The 16285-nt window shown below is 32.5% G+C and overlaps 1 protein-coding gene across 2 annotated transcripts; it reads right to left on the reverse strand.

Moving 5' to 3' along the window:
• Positions 1-6460: 6460 nt before the first annotated feature.
• LOC110706696 (AP-4 complex subunit mu-like) lies at positions 6461-16247 on the reverse strand. 2 transcript variants are annotated; one of them, XM_021884650.1, is made up of 13 exons: positions 16133-16247; positions 13830-13924; positions 10835-11038; positions 10441-10557; positions 10207-10335; positions 9515-9641; positions 9307-9410; positions 9070-9174; positions 8148-8242; positions 7835-7922; positions 7657-7717; positions 7470-7543; positions 6461-6990 (listed from the first exon to the last, which is right to left on the reverse strand). In XM_021884650.1, the coding sequence occupies exons 1-13, from the start codon at positions 16188-16190 to the stop codon at positions 6892-6894; spliced, it is 1356 nt and encodes a 451-aa protein (XP_021740342.1). In that variant the 5' UTR covers positions 16191-16247; the 3' UTR covers positions 6461-6891. The 2 variants fall into 2 exon arrangements, with proteins under 2 accessions (XP_021740342.1, XP_021740341.1); XM_021884649.1 differs by lacking the exon at positions 16133-16247 and having other exon boundaries at positions 13826-13924.
• Positions 16248-16285: the final 38 nt, after the last annotated feature.

Consider the following 16285-nt stretch of genomic DNA (forward strand, 5'->3'; position numbering starts at 1 on the left):
AAATTACAAAAAAAAATCTAATGGAGTTAATCGACGCTTGCAAAGTTGCAATGCATCGACACTTCAAATTTTAAGTAGGAAAAAGGAATCTCATCTTTAAAGGCACCTGTTAGAGAGTAGAACTCATTGCCACAAAATCACAAGCTTAAGCTTTCATGAAATCTACTAGATCAAAATTAGTACACCACTTTATTTTAAATGTTGAGAATCACAAAGTATAGTGCTAATTAATTAACCAAGTGCATAATAATGCAAAGTACATTTCATAATAATCACAATATTAATATTAGACCAACGAGATCTTAATCTATTGATTAGGACTGAGGGCTTGTGCACAATATTGATGACACACCACGAGTGCTACCCCTCAAAAAAAAAAAATCAGCAAAGTGTTCAAAATTGCTATAGCATTTATTTTGTATATATATAATTGTATGATATTACGAAATGTTATGCGTTGGTTCGGTGGTGCGGAAGTATGGATAGAAAGTTGTATGCATGAATGGTTAGGGTTCGAGACCTCAAGGCAATAAATTTTTTTAATTTTTTTTTAAAAAAATTTAATCCTTTTTAAATGAAAACTTCCCATATTCATATAAGTTACTACGTAGAAATTGCTTTCTAATCTACAATACTCTCTCCATTCATATTAATTCTTCCCATTTTCATACATACCTTTTTTTTAAAGCTCATATTTAATCATTAAATTATTTAGTATTAAATCTTGTTCGGTTGATTGTTGTATAAAGCGACAATCTAAATAGTACTACATCCGCTTTTAGATACTTGTTTATTTCTTGATGCGCGGAGATTTAGGAGAAATTGGAGAAAGTCATAAAGTAATAAAATATAGAGGTAGCGGGGTTAGTAAAAGATATACTACGTATTAGAGAAGAGATAATCCAAAGTTAAAAAAAAAAACATTTTATTAGATCCCACTAGTTAAGAGAAGTGAATGAAATATTGTAAAAGTTTCCGAGATAAGGAAATAGAGCAAGACAACAAGTATTTAAAAATGGCCGGAAATGAAAAGTGGAACAAACATTTAAAAACGGAGGAAATATATTATATTATATAACGACTACTTTATAAGTTCTACTTACTTACGTTTTTTTAATACGTTATTTAATGCGCAGTGCTACCCCTAGTTAGAAATCCTGGATCCGCCACTGCACGAGTTAGGCACAAGGCATATGCATAAGGGGTTGCCCGGGAGGGCATAAGGGATAAGACATACATAAAACCACATAAGAGATAAGACAACATAAATGAAAGCAAACCATGGTTACAAGGTCACGACAAGGCAAAATAAACAAAGCAACTTAAGACATGATAAATAACAGTGAGTCAATGTATGAATGAGATGGTTTTGGGCACAAAATAAGTTTCTCATAGTCCGTTGGAAGTCCATAGAGTACTTAAATGCATAATCTTGTCAGCTACAAAAAAGTGCATCGGCGGTTAATGGCATGTTCTCTTCCGTTGATATTCTATTCAGTTCAGTTCAGTTCAGCTCAATTCAGTTCAGTTCAGCTCAGTTCAGTTTAGTTCAGTTCAGCTCTTAATTTACGTCTAATGATATTGCTAATGATATAAAGCCAAATTTCATTCTTTTAAGCTCTTATTACAACGACAACAACAACTAACAACAACAACTACAACAACAACAACAACAACAACAACAACAACAACAACAACAACAACAACAACAACAACAATAATAATAATAATAATAATAATAATATTAACAATAATAATAATAATAATAATAATCAATAAGTAATAAATAATAATAATAATAATAATAATAATAATAATAATAATAATAATAATAATAATAATAATCATCATCAATAAATAATAATAATAATAATAATAATAATAATAACAATAATAATTGAAATAATAATACTAATAATAATAATCAATAAATAATAATAATAATCATCAATAAATAATAATAATAACAATAACAATAATAATAATAATCAATAAATAATAATAATAATAATAATAATAATCAATAATTATTTAATAATAATAATAATAATATTAATAATAATATGTACATTTGTATATATACATATGTATAGTAATAAATAATCAATAAATAATCAAAGATCACTAATCCGTAGTTAAAAATCACTAATCCGTAGCTAAAAATTACTAATTAATAAGTTCAATTCAGTTCAGTCAATCGGAACATGCCCTAAGTTTAATGGCCCATAATACACAAAATTGGACCATTTTATGAATGATATGTGTAACGTTGATTGAAACCATAAATGACCACTAATTGGTCACATAAAAGGTTTGTTGTGAATTTGATTTCATGAATGAAGACATGTACGTAAATGGTAAAACCGATCAGTTTAATGGCAAAATGAACAACCCTGACTAGCTACTCAAATAGCCTCCCACCATGTCGTGCATTTTATGAGAAGCACATCGTTCACTTTCGTTTTGGAGTCCGAAAAAGTAATAAATTGTCTAAAATGAAAGTTATAACCCCGCTTTGGACCAAATTTGGAAAATTTTCTCAAGATTGAAGTGAATGTGAAGGATATCTCCCGAGATCGATTATAAAAGCTAAGTTAATTTAGATCCATTATAAGCCTACCAACACGTCTATATAAGTCTTGAGATTGAGTTAGGTTTAACTATGTGATTATTTCGAAATTATGTTACATTGTTAATTAGTCAAGATTTACAAGAGATGATACTTGGTAAACTCATTATTAGGTTCTACTAATTTAAGGTGTTGAGGACATTTATCAAAGTGCAAGTATTTAACACCCTACTTTATATATTAAAACTTAAAAGATACAAAAATACCCTTACTTATAATTAAGTTTGCTATATAGCTAATTAGTCCACAAGAGACAAGATCTTAATATACACCAAATCAACCTTGAAATTTTAAGAAGATCCACCAAACCCTTATGTTGCCGTTTACCTATGTTTGAAGAAACCCAAAATGGGAGTTGAATGACTTTGACAATAAGAATAGGCATGTGCTAAGAAGGTGGTGGTTCAATTCCATGCTTTGCTTACGTACATCACATGTTTTTTTGGGCTAAATTATCTTCAAAAGTCAGAAAGTTTAATCATTTCTTACTTTAGAATGTTTTTCATTTACAATGTGCAAACATTATGTTAATTAACTATTAGCTCCATATTAACCATCATTATATCTAATATTTGACCCGCTACTTGTTCAATTCGTACTCCTCCGAATTTAATACCAAGAAGTATAACAATTTTTGATGTGGAGGTTTTACTTGTAGTTAGATCACCTCCAATGAATCCAACCTAATACAAATTAAATGAAGCTTCTAGAATTATGAGATAGGATGTAGGAGTAGTATTTAATTTTTCCATAGTTATTCAATAAAGGCCTAATGATAATGTACATTATTGAACATACTAGTATATATTCCCCAATATGCACGCAAACTAATAATTCCGATTCCATTGAGGATGAGTTGATTAACCTTAAAGTATTCTTATATGGTATCAAGAGCTTAATAAAAGCCGTTTCAAAGCAATTATTTGGCTTTTTCACGACAAACGAGGGGAATATATGGCTGCGGTTTATAAGACCCTAAAAATTGACACATGATTTTATATGTCTTAAGCAAAGTTTATATGTACTCTTTAAATTTAGTTACCTAAAGAGGTTGCGATATAAAAAATACGAGATATGTTAAGACACTGTTGTTGCGTTTGAGGCCATTAATCTAGCAAGAAGCTTAGTTTAGTTGCTCTCATATAATTGGCTCATGCTATTAATCGTTTTAGCAAAGATCATGATTAGTAAGTTACTTGGAATAACTTCCAAGTATCTTCTAGTGAGTGGTGGGCAAACGTATGATAATCTCATTAGGTGATGCATGAGATTAGTACGTCTTTGTCAAGGATTTCGGCAAAGTGTCCCTTTTTATTATCTTAGACAAAGTATAGTAATTTTGTTATACAAGATATAACATATTAATTGGCAATTGAACAATTTTAGACAAGTCTTAATTTGCGAACTTGATTTAGACAAAAGGATAAGCTAGGATCCTCTCTGCTATGAAAGTAATAATGAGTCAAACTAAGACTTCAATCTATCTGAGTTATGAAGATAAAGAAAGAAATTATTGTCCAAACCAATTTTCACAAGTATAAACATTTTGAATTAATAAATAAGCAATCAATTTATATAAGATTAAAACAAGCTTTATGTTAACTAGTTTTTGCTAACTGATTATATTAACTGATTTGACTAATTGATTGTATTATTTGATTGTATAAAAGTATTTTGGTAAATATCTAATTGATTAAAACTATTTGAATATGTAAAATGACCAATATGCTAATTATAGAGGTACTTAGTTGAGATATGGTTTTAGACAATTTTATAAGTTTAATAATTTCACCTAGAAATGTTTAATTAGCCAATGAGAAAGCTTTCTAAGAAACTTATTTAAAAAAGAGCTTATTTAATAGAATAAACTCTTCACCAACACTCCAAATTAGCTTATTTAATGATCAATAATCAGCAAATATCGATCAAATAAGCTAATTTTGCCCCAATAAACTCTTTACCATACACCTTTAATGTGGGAACTTTTATGTTACATAAAATCAAAACAGTGGAAATTATAACATAAAAAAGTGGCTATTGACATGCATGCTTTCTTTCAACACTATATCAATATATCATTAATAACAGTAACACTTTAATCACAAGAGAAGCTCTTTATGCAATGAACATACATGCCATATTTGGCAGGGGAAGGTGTATTATGTTGACTAAAATGGTAAAAAAGTTTCATCTAGCTTATGGTGAAAGTAAGGAATTGGTGGAAATGAAGATTGGAAAAAAAAAATAAAAAAGGAATAATCTTTATTGACATAATGACATGTGTTTTACTTCAGAAGAGATACCAACTTTGAGCAAGTTGTAGTAGTGGTCACTAACAATCTACCATTAATTCAATTTTCACCTAATTAGTAAAAGTTAATACAGGGTAAATGGTAACTTTATGATTTGTTTGCTTTATATCAATCATTAATTGTTGAATGATTCACCATTATTAATCAAATCACCTTCTAATTGGGCAATATTGCTTTAATTAGACTATGAATTGAAATTTTTATGATGAGATATGTTTTATCTTTCTTTTATTCTTTGTCTAAATTGGATTGGACTACTATGTGAATATTTTGTCATATAGTGGTTATTGGTTGATCCAATTGCTAGTGTTTCAAGAATTTTGTACCTATAGCTTTCACAGGTTATTAATGACTTAATTGTAAATTACTAAGATTTAGTTCTTAATGATTCAATGGCAAAGAAATTTGGAAAGTTTTGTGATATTTTATTTATTTATTTATTTATTTATTTATTTCCTTTTTGACGAATTTGTGATATTTTATTATTTGATGTAATCTTATCGTTCTTGAATATTAGAAATGAAGACTTTAAGGGGAAAAGGGGAAATAATTTACGGACTTTGGTGGCCACAAAATTTTCTACATACCACTTAAGAGTAAAGTTTTCCATTGAATTGTAACACGGCAACACAATTAGGCAAAAAATTTGCAATAGTTAGATTAACTTTTATTTGATCATTGATTCATAATTGTCAAAAAAAATTAGTCAAATTGAATTTTTTGTAATGATTGAATTAAGATCTTAGTCTAAACCCAAGTGTAAAAAGGGCATTTTGAAGCCAAATTGTTCACATTAATGTGGTATACTTCCGAAGTATACCGTATACTTCGTTTAGGTGGAGATATCATAAATATCATAAATAAAACAACTTTAAATCCCTATAAGATTGACACACAAAATGGTTGCATTAATACTGATAGCAAATTAACGTTTAGGGTAAATATAAAAATTGACAACCTAAAGCGAGAGTTACCCAACAAAAATGTAAGTTTTGAAAAAATGATTGATTTATTTTAGGATATTGCATGATTTGCATCAACTTAAAAATTAGGTTTATGCTCAGAGATTAATGGATCTCCAAGGGTGAGCTCGAAAATCTACTCTTCTAGCCCTAATAAATCTCATAGGGTTACAATGGTGGAACAAAATTCGCCCTCAAAGATATGCGTATCAACATCCAATTGATTTAATTAAACCGATGCCAATTTATACAAATTCAAAACCTAATAGTCAAACAATATCCCTATCTACAAGCTGCAAATGGCAATTAAGTATAACCATCCCTCAATATATCTTGTTACTTATAGATTTCTTGTAGCCCAAACACAAGGTACTGTTAGCTGGTAGTTTACAGAAGCAGGTTTTAACAAGTTGTGCAGTTAAAAGTGCAAGTGCCAAAACCATCCTTTATTTCAAAAGAATACTAGAAAGCAGAAACTTATCATATGGATAGCGACTTGCGAATGTATGCTAGACGAACAACGGAAGAAGATATGTATTGGGAAGATTCATGAATACTTGACTGCTAACCCACATATTGATATTGAAACAAGGAACCAGGTCAAATGGTGGTGATGCATTGATCAGCCGACCGATTTAACATTTCAACTCTCGGAAAAATTCCAATATTATTTTGAGTTACTTTGAAAAATTCCAAGAGCAATATCATATCAAAGTATCCGATGAAGATGCAGACATTTTGAATTGAAATGAAAAACAATAATTTCATGAGCTTTCAACTCACTTCAACTGCAGACACAAAAACATGTACAATGTCTTACAAAGAAACAACTTTTCTAAAAGCAACGTACTTATGTAAGTTTTCTAAGCTAGCTCAGCTCTTTTCTTGACTTTGAAGGCAAGCAACAGAGGCATCGGGTGCAAGTGGATGAGCCTTCAGAATGGAAGATTCTGAAGCAGTTGGCTTTCGAACATTGAACACCTATTGATCACATACGAGCCACGTAGGAATTGGCCTGGGTAACATATCTTACCCAGCGGTAAGGATTGTAGGTTTTTGATTTCTTTGCAATCTGCAGGTATTTTACCTGAATAACAAACAATTGAGGGAAACAATTAGAACAGAGAAACAAAAAATTTAGTGCCATTCAAACCATAAAAAAAAAAAATTGCACGAGTATCAGAAGGCCCTTCAACTTGGCCCATTATTCGACCTAAAAGATGAGATGGTCTTTTTTAGTTGTTCCCTTATGACTAATATGAAGTATTCACATACCCCAATTTCACCAGTTATTTTACAGGTGTTATTATGTATCGAGCTTGTCTCAATGTATAATTTCAAATCATCAACATTATATAGAAGTACATATTCAAGGATATTGGCAAGCGTGAAAATCAATGTGGAGCAATTAAAAAAAGGAAAAATCTTTGCCACCCCAAAAGCAGCAGCAGTCACATATGTTAGAAACCAACAGCATGGCCAAGCAACAATTAAAAGCATAGCAGAAAAGGCCTATGATTAATGTTCTGAGGAAAGAACTTGCAAACACATGAGCAAAAGTGTTACCTGTAGTCTAGAAGCATTGTACATTGGAATTGTGAAATTCATACTGACAGGTCCAGCCTCCTTTGTTAGGTTCCCTGAAATGAAAAAATGGCACAACTTATCATATTTGCATATATACAAAGCAAAATCTTTTAAAAAAGAGTCCATTCAAACACAGAGAAAGCAACTAAAAAGGAAAATTTTCTACCATGCGATTCCTGTGAAAATGTCAGCTTTGCACGTAATGTATGCTCAGCTCCACCAACAATCTGTTGACATTATTTGATTAGCAACTGCAAAGGTTTAGATAAATGTTCTGTACATTGCAACATTCAATTGCTGCACTCCACAACTATGTGGACAAGGAATTAAGAAAATAGCTTCACCTTCTTTAGACTCCATTCCAATCTCTTGTTAGCTTCCTTGAAATCAGCCATCTGTCCTATAGCACCAGGTTCCACATCAAAGCTAACTCTGAAAAGTAGTCAAACCACCAAACACTCAGGCAGAGTCTTTGAAATCATACAAGGTCTAATTTGGTCATCGCATGGCATGCCCAACAGTTTCGTAGTTATGTAAAAGCTTATAAAGTAAGCAGTAACTGGGCTTCAGAAATTAGGTTGCTTAATCAGAAAAGAATAATACTATCTGAAATAATACATTGTTCTGTGCAAGTAAGGATGAAAGCAACATTGATACCTTGAGGTATAACTTGGCAGAGGCATTTGAACTAGAATAGTGTTTGCAGTGGCACTAGAAGGAAACTCAGCGCGTATTTTGATAATTACTTCAGCCTAATCAGAAATGAAGAAGGCAAACATCAGATAATACAATTAATATAGAACTTATCATGCAAGGCAGTGAAGGCACCCTTGTTACATGACAATACAAATATGAAGCAGATGATAACCACATAACATATGTAAAGACAATCCTCCATCCTGAATAAGAATGATATAGACTATGAACAAGAACTTTCACCACTTCACAAATCTACCAACAAATACAGCTGAACCACATGTCAAGAATTCTGTCTTTTCTGTATGCGTAGGACATTAAAAAAAATGAAAAATATATCCACATGCAAGCATCAGCAATCAGACATTCAAGAAAAAAAGAAGGAAAAAATAAAAAAACCTAGTACAAAACATGATAAATTCAATAAAGTGGATGGATATTCAGCATCTCCACCACACAAAAATAGTGGCGCAAAACTAAACCTAATGTCATAAGAAATACTCTGAAGAAGCAAGACAGCCAAACAATCAACATTGCGAGGAATGAAACTAGATTGTCATTTCTAGGAAAAAAATGCACAGCTGCTGACCCACTCACAGCACTATACAGGCACATATGCAGAATAACAATTTTTGTAAACCTTTTCATACAAAAATTCATTTCAGAAAAACATCAATAAAATGCATAGAACCATGCTATCTCAGGATCAGCCATTGGTGGTTCACCTGCAGTTCTCTACTCCGAGATTCAAAACTTAGAGATGCAATTACAACCATGATCATTTAAACATTCAACTCACAGCCAAAAAGGAGACTGAGTTATCATCTCAGAGAACTAATATTATAGATATTTCACTCAGAAACGAAAGAATAGTATACACCACCTTGAGGGCTCCAGCTTCTTCAATCAAAGCATTGACACGAAAGGGAGGTTTGAACTCCTGTGTCATACGATAATTCATAACTGAGAATTCACCATCTGAAGGTACCTACAAATATCAGTGTATACGGTGTCAAAAAAAAAAAAAAAAAAAAATTGTATAATTATAATACCCCTGGTAGAATGAGATTCAAAACAAAACTAGAAACAAAGTTGCACAAATCCTTCAAATTTCACTAACCAGACTTAGAGTTCTGTCTAAATCGAAATTATCAAGATGCACAGATTCATGGAAGTTGCAATCATCAAGTATCACTGTACCAGAACCAATAGAATTACCATATCCTGTAAAACAATGAAAAAAGGAGGGCTTTTAGCATATTAACTTATTAAGTGAGATACATTTGCCACAACTTCACAAATTAAAATTCAAAGAAACTCATAATTACCATATGCTGAATTTCCACCTCTTCCAATTGACACATCCTCATTTAAAGCTAATTTAATTTCTGGATTACCCGTAAGGTAACTTTTCATCTGAATTGTCCCGTCAATTTCTGAAGTTAATATATATCCCTGCAAAGCCAACATTGCAGTTTAAACTTAGAAACATGTAAGCCAAAAAAAAAAAAAAGAGCAGTTAAAAGCTTTCAACAAATGTAGTACGTGTGTCAATTATGATGGCTTAGTATAATGCCAACTTTACAATGACAAAAAGACTGTCTATAAATCTAGAAGCCCTTCCTTGTACCCTAACCACCCCCCCCCCACCCCACCCCTCTCCTCTCCCCCTCCCCCTCCCTTTTTTCCAATAGAAAAATACGGAAAACAAGGTAGCAACATTCCAGAACATATTTGAGCCTATTGTTAGCACTTCACATTTCTAAATTGGGAATTAAGCACACACCCCATATTTGTGCTGATCTGCATGCAAGCTAGCAGCCCTCAAGTATTTTTTTAAACTTCTTTATTATTTCATGGAACTCAAAAAATTATGAAATTTTAGAAGCTTAAAGGCACACACACACACACACACATATATATATATATATATATATATATATATATATATATATATATATATATATATATATATATATATATATATATATATATAGATCAAATAGGGTTAAGTGCTTACACTGGAACTGAAGGTTACACTTATCTTCTCAATGATATCAACAAAAATTTCTTCTCTCTTCCTACCTCCAGGCTCATTTGCAACCACAGATTTCGTCACAGCAGTGCCAGGCATTCTTTTGTTCCCTTGCTATAAACATTAAAGCTTATAATAAGCAACAAATAGAGCAAATAGTTTGCAAAGGAAAGAAAAATTTCATTTTTAAAAGACATGATACTATGATTAACCCCATACCATGAAAATGGAAGCAGGACCAAGTGCAGGAACCCGTGCAGCATCAACCACAATTGGTTCATTGAATATATAGGACTTCAATACTTCTGTGGATGTTGTTTGCACATAGCCAAAATCCTGTACAGTGAGTTAATAATTCAGATGCATAGAAGCACATGGTTGTTGACAGCTTTTCATGAAATTAACATCATATCTTTATAAACAAGGTATCATGGCTATTGCACTTACAGTACACGCCAAAAAGATCAAAATCTCGATATACCCAAAGGAAAATAGGAAAAGATGTGAACTTTTTGTATATTCATCCACAGAAACTTCGCAAAAGACTATTTAGCATATCATGAGGTAGTGTCGAGGTACAAAAAAAAAAGGAAAAAGTGTAAGGAATACTTACTATGACTTCATCAAGCAACTCATAAACCAGCACAAAATTTCTTCTTAGAGATTCTTCACTTAGAATCCCAAGGTAATCCTTAGTCACACGGGCAATACGCTGAAGGAGCTCCATTATAAGAGAAGGTGATACATTAGCTCTGGTGGTTGCCACAAATAGTAGTCCAACAATCTTCACATGGAAGTAATTCACTCCATCTACATTCTGTTGACAGTATCAAGGGATGAGTTGAGATAAGATTTCCATAATATAATTAAGTTAATTCAATGCCAATCTCAAAACAAATAATAGCAGTGAGACATGAAAGGCAGGAAAACAAAGAGGGGTGGATTGAGGGATTTTGCACACGATCATATAGCAATGCACTAAAAAGTAATTTTCACTGTGGAATTGGATCTCAACTAAACAAAGGGGCTTATAAACCATTAAATAATATAGGGTCCATGTAACTTTAAGAGGGTCATAAGCAATAATAAACATGGTCATTGATGTCAATGGATATGACACACTGGAGTGATAAAACAATATCAATGTATGAAACGGCCTTGTAATAATGCTCAATAACCACCTCAGCTCTCATATTTATGCCACTCACATTGTTCATTCAGTTCAACACCAATGTATGATACTCAAAACCCTAACATCGGTAGATACTGACATACAATTAACATTTCAATTTGGACCAAATCATGTAGTCTTTTCACCTAGACATGTAACCGTGTCCAACAATATGTAACCATGCAACAATAAATCCAAGTCTGAGTAAAATAGTTCTCCACGGGCAGTTTAAAGGCAAACAAGCCTTTGACTTTCAAATGTCCACCAAAAAATTTTTCGACTGAAACTTACTAATCAATAAAAGTAGATATTATAAAAATTTATAATTGCCATAACCACCACCGCCATAACTAAGATACTTTCATATTGATTAACATGGGCAAGAATTAAGGAATGTATCACACGGGATCACCTCTCAAATATTTGAACAAGATAACTGATAAAACACCCAAACATATAACATAAATGGCAGCATAAAGGTTTCCAAAAGACAATTTAAGCAAAGCACACTAACCTGAGTTAATGGAAAACTAATTCAAGCACGTATAATACTATAAATATTTCACGGTATGAGAGTGAATGTGGAAATCAGAAACAAAGTTTTCCAGATATTCAGAGAAATACGCATATTGAGAACCTAGAGCATCAGGTCAAGTCACCCCAAGGTTTGACTTAGGGAATATGCCTGAGCAAGAGGCAGCTAACGGCGCTTTTAAAAAATCCAGGGGATAACATTTAATTGATAGCAAGTTTGCATAAAAAGGAATAGGGCGAAATCAAATTGCCTCCATATTGAAAGACGGGAACCCAATTGTTCAATTGAGGAAGGAAAGCTTGAAAAAGAGACTGAAGAGTAGCTTGCTGAACTAATATCTTTGTGGCTGGTGACAATCCTACTAGGCTAATACTGATCAACTTGATCATTTGATTTATTGCATGTGGAATTTTGTTGTGGAACCTTTTTTTAGCAATTAAAGTGCTTTTAAACTGTGAAGTTCAAAAAAAAAAAAAATGAATAAATAATTGAAGACAGAAATAGTATTCTTCATTATGAATCACATTTAATGAATAATTGGCCTATTATGCTGAAGCTACTACAGCTGATTATCAAAAGGAGATCCATGTCCATGGTAAGCTCTCCATTGTGGGTATGCTCTCCACGATTGCCATTAAACTGTTGGGTGTGGATAACTTGAACAAATGAAGATTTGGATGAATGCACTACTGAACAGCAGAATTTGTTGGTGTAGGGAATCAAATGGTAGAGCTTTTACGAAAAAGGGAATCTTAATTGAATACTACATTTCTTTAGGTATCGTCAAGCACTGGGCATGACTGCAAAGCATGGGAACCCTTGTAAGGGCTTCTAAACCTAATAGAATGAAGAATACAATTGTGTGGGCAAAAGAAACAGAAGGCAAAAAACCCCAAGGCACTATAACTAAGAGTAGGGATTGGGTCATATAACAACAACATGAATAATCCCTGATTCCCAGTCATTGGGGAGCGACTAGCAGTTCTCCCAAACCCTACTCTTAGTTATAGTGGATGACTTCTATGAGGGTGATTGAAAGCCTTACTACCTAGTGGTTATTATGTGAATTTTTGTTAAACTTTGGTTTCCAATTGAGGTTATTCTGCCTCAACAGTTGTTATGAGTACTCTAAGTCTTTGGATATAAATAAATCCCTATATTCTGTTTTGGTTGTTTAGTGGACTAGCTTCAATCTATTTTATCGCGTTAAATTGAGTTTTAAAGTATTTTATTTAAGTGACATTTTCGTCCTGACCGCTACGTCTCTACTCTCTAGTTCTAAATGGACAGGGTGTTAGAATTTGTTTAAAACAAGAGCTAAATTACAGCTTCATGCATGCTCAAACAAGCATGGGAAAGAACAACCTACTTGTAACAAAATGGTTAGAATTATTGGGAAGAGATGTGATTGGAGTAAAGAGGTACACGGAGACCAAGAGAGATTAAGAATGATACATTAATCCTTTTAAATATGATCTGTTCCTATCTTGAGTTAATTGTATAAAGTATAAACAGACATGAGCAAGGTTATATTGTGCCACAATTTATAAGTAGATATATAAGGTGCTGGCTGGTAATAAGTAAAAATTATTGGAAGCTGATTGATAGGGGGCCCTATCAGCCTGGAAGAATGATACAATATGCACGTATATACGTATATGACACTCATATTCACATGAGTCAAAGATTTACTAGTCTTGCTTTGCAATTATAATGGACTAGCTCAATTTGGCTCATTATACTGTACTACTTGTACAGCTGTCTGTGTGTGTGTGTAGAGCACAAAAAAAATGTCCCAACCAAAACTAGAGACCCTCTATTTGATGCACCATATGACCATAATTTTTCACAATATCATATTATTATTGGGGGAGGGGAGAGAAGGAGAAAAAGAATACCTACAAAGACAGGAGGTGCCTCCTCTTCGCCATCTTCCTTCCAAAATTTAACTTTACGGAAGAAGATCTCAGTACTTCCCTTTGGCACATCCCCACGATCTGTGTAAACATACATATGAAAGCACAACATCAATATATATCTACAAGAATTGACAAACAAAGGTTCTTTTGCATGCCATAATCACAGCACAGTTACAGTATCAGTTACAACTAGACAGACTTAATTTTATTTAGAAGAAAAATATACTCCATATCTCCTGTCCCAAAGGAATCCTCCTGTCAACAATTTTTGGTCAGCAGTCTACCCTAAATAATCTCTATGTTACTTTAATAGATATAATATATATATATATATATATATATATATATATATATATATATATATATATATATATATATATATATATAAACCTCTCCCACGAATATTTGAGGCCTATTGATTATTAATTAACTTTTCTCTTGATCACATCAATTATTTTACTCTCACATTTAATATCCCTTACTACTTTTTCTCTTTATATTGACTTCCAATTTCACAAAAGGACATGCAAATGCCCCGTCCTACAATCAATATATGTGATGATACCTTGCCAGAAGACAGGGGAAGACTGAGAAAACAATACATTTGGTGAGCAATAACAGGATTAACAAAACAAAGCACTGGAAGAAATATACAGCCAAATTTAGGAATTAGTGGATTATAGCCATTATCAAGCATGTGATTTGAAGTTGGCCTGTTGGAGCATGAAGAGCCATGGAAAAAGAGACAAATAAGATGGACTGCTCCAAGTCTCAGAAAACTAAGTTTATTTATAAAGCAAGATGAGGCCCCAAATCTAGGTTGCAACTTAAACTTGACCAAAGGACAAAAAAAAAAAAAAAAAAAAAAAAAAAAAAAAAAAAAAAGAAACTTGTCGTGTAAAATATTACCATTCCAACAATAGTAACCAAGCACAGTGATACTTAACCGACCATGTAATTAATGCAATACAAATCCAAGACATGTAATTAATGCAGACACATGATACTTTTCCGACCATAATAGCATCCATAACTCCATATAAAGAGCGTGTTTCTTAGTTAATAGCATATTTCCTTATGCAATTCAATGGATATTAGGTTGATTTTGCTACTTGGGTCCCTTAATTACATTGACTGATGTATACCTTTTCTTGTCTATGTATACACTCTCTCCATCCCAATAAAGGTTTCACCCTCCATCTCTCCCATAAGTGACCGCTGAACATCTTCAAGCCAAGAAAATAGAAAACTAGTGATGAGAAATCACAAAGGCTGTCTTCCAAGGAGATAGATAAAGAAGCTAAGCAATAGAAAAAAGAGCACTATCATCCCAAGCCACACAAGGCATCTGTCTTTCACACAAATATATAAACCGATAAACTTTTTGGTTGGTAAGACCAAAAGCCTAAGTGCCTAACTGTTAAACCATGTATTTCAAAGACTGATATGAACTGAACAGCTGAACCTTATATATTCCAAAAAGTTAACCCAAATCCTATTGTTCCAAACTCACCAGATAAATCATGAAAGAAAGTAAATATAACTTCAGGATGTAAGTGTATCGAGAATTTCGAACTATCTAGATCACAAGGGGGAATGAGCAGATGTTGAGACACTATGTTCCCAAACTTCTCATACTACCTAATCTACTATTATCTCTCAAGAAGCATCCAAATTCAAACCTAAGCCAAATTATCCAAATTATTTCCTTAAGTGCACAAGTGTAAAACTTGATCCTTTATGAATGATCACAAAGAGCCTCTGATCATTAACATCAACTCGTTACGCATAAAATAAAACCCAAATAATCTTTCACTAATAACCATCTACTAACGACTCTCCGAAACCTCGATGCAATCATCCAAAATCAACTTCTCGCATCACAATACACACAATGCATGACAAAAGGACGCTTCTTACCACATCACACTGAAATCTATCCGCTAAATCTGAACCACTTGACTAATCAATTGAACAACAGACTGATCAACCAAATTCGAGCAATTCTTCTTCATTAAATATCATAGAATAACTCAATCAATCAGCTTAACCACAATATAAATAACAATTCCGCAAATGCAGAAATCAATTATAATCACAATCCATAAAAAAAATTCGGATTACATCAATCAAAATTAAAAACCATCAAAGTCTATTAGAAATCGATTAGGTCGTAGAAACTTACAATAATATAACACAAAAAATCACAATTAAATCACAGATCTTAGATTAAATTCAATTAAAATTGACTGATTAACAGATCTAGAAGAGGAGAGAGAAAGTTACAATCTCGAAAGACGATGTTATCGCCTCGCTGAGAGAGTACGAAGAACTGTGAGATCATTATCGTCGCTTTGAATCTCAACAATCTGAATTTCTTGTTGTAATCTGGTATCTGCTGTTAAAGACTGTAATTTGATGAGCTTCTTCTTCCCCTCG

The sequence above is a fragment of the Chenopodium quinoa genome, unplaced genomic scaffold, assembly GCF_001683475.1.
Source record: "Chenopodium quinoa cultivar QQ74 unplaced genomic scaffold, ASM168347v1, whole genome shotgun sequence".
Classification (NCBI taxonomy): Eukaryota; Viridiplantae; Streptophyta; class Magnoliopsida; order Caryophyllales; family Amaranthaceae; genus Chenopodium; species Chenopodium quinoa.

Excerpts from the sequence above, each read along its gene's own strand:
- LOC110706696 (XM_021884650.1), bottom strand. The coding sequence starts at position 16,190 with ATGATCTCACAGTTCTTCGTACTCTCTCAGCGAGGCGATAACATCGTC. Across the intron at positions 11,039-13,829 it reads AGGAGGCACCTCCTGTCTTT|AATGTAGATGGAGTGAATTA; the intron begins GTAGGTATTCTT and ends TACTGTCAACAG. Across the intron at positions 7,544-7,656 it reads ATTTTCACAGGAATCGCATG|GGAACCTAACAAAGGAGGCT; the intron begins GTAGAAAATTTT and ends TTTTCATTTCAG.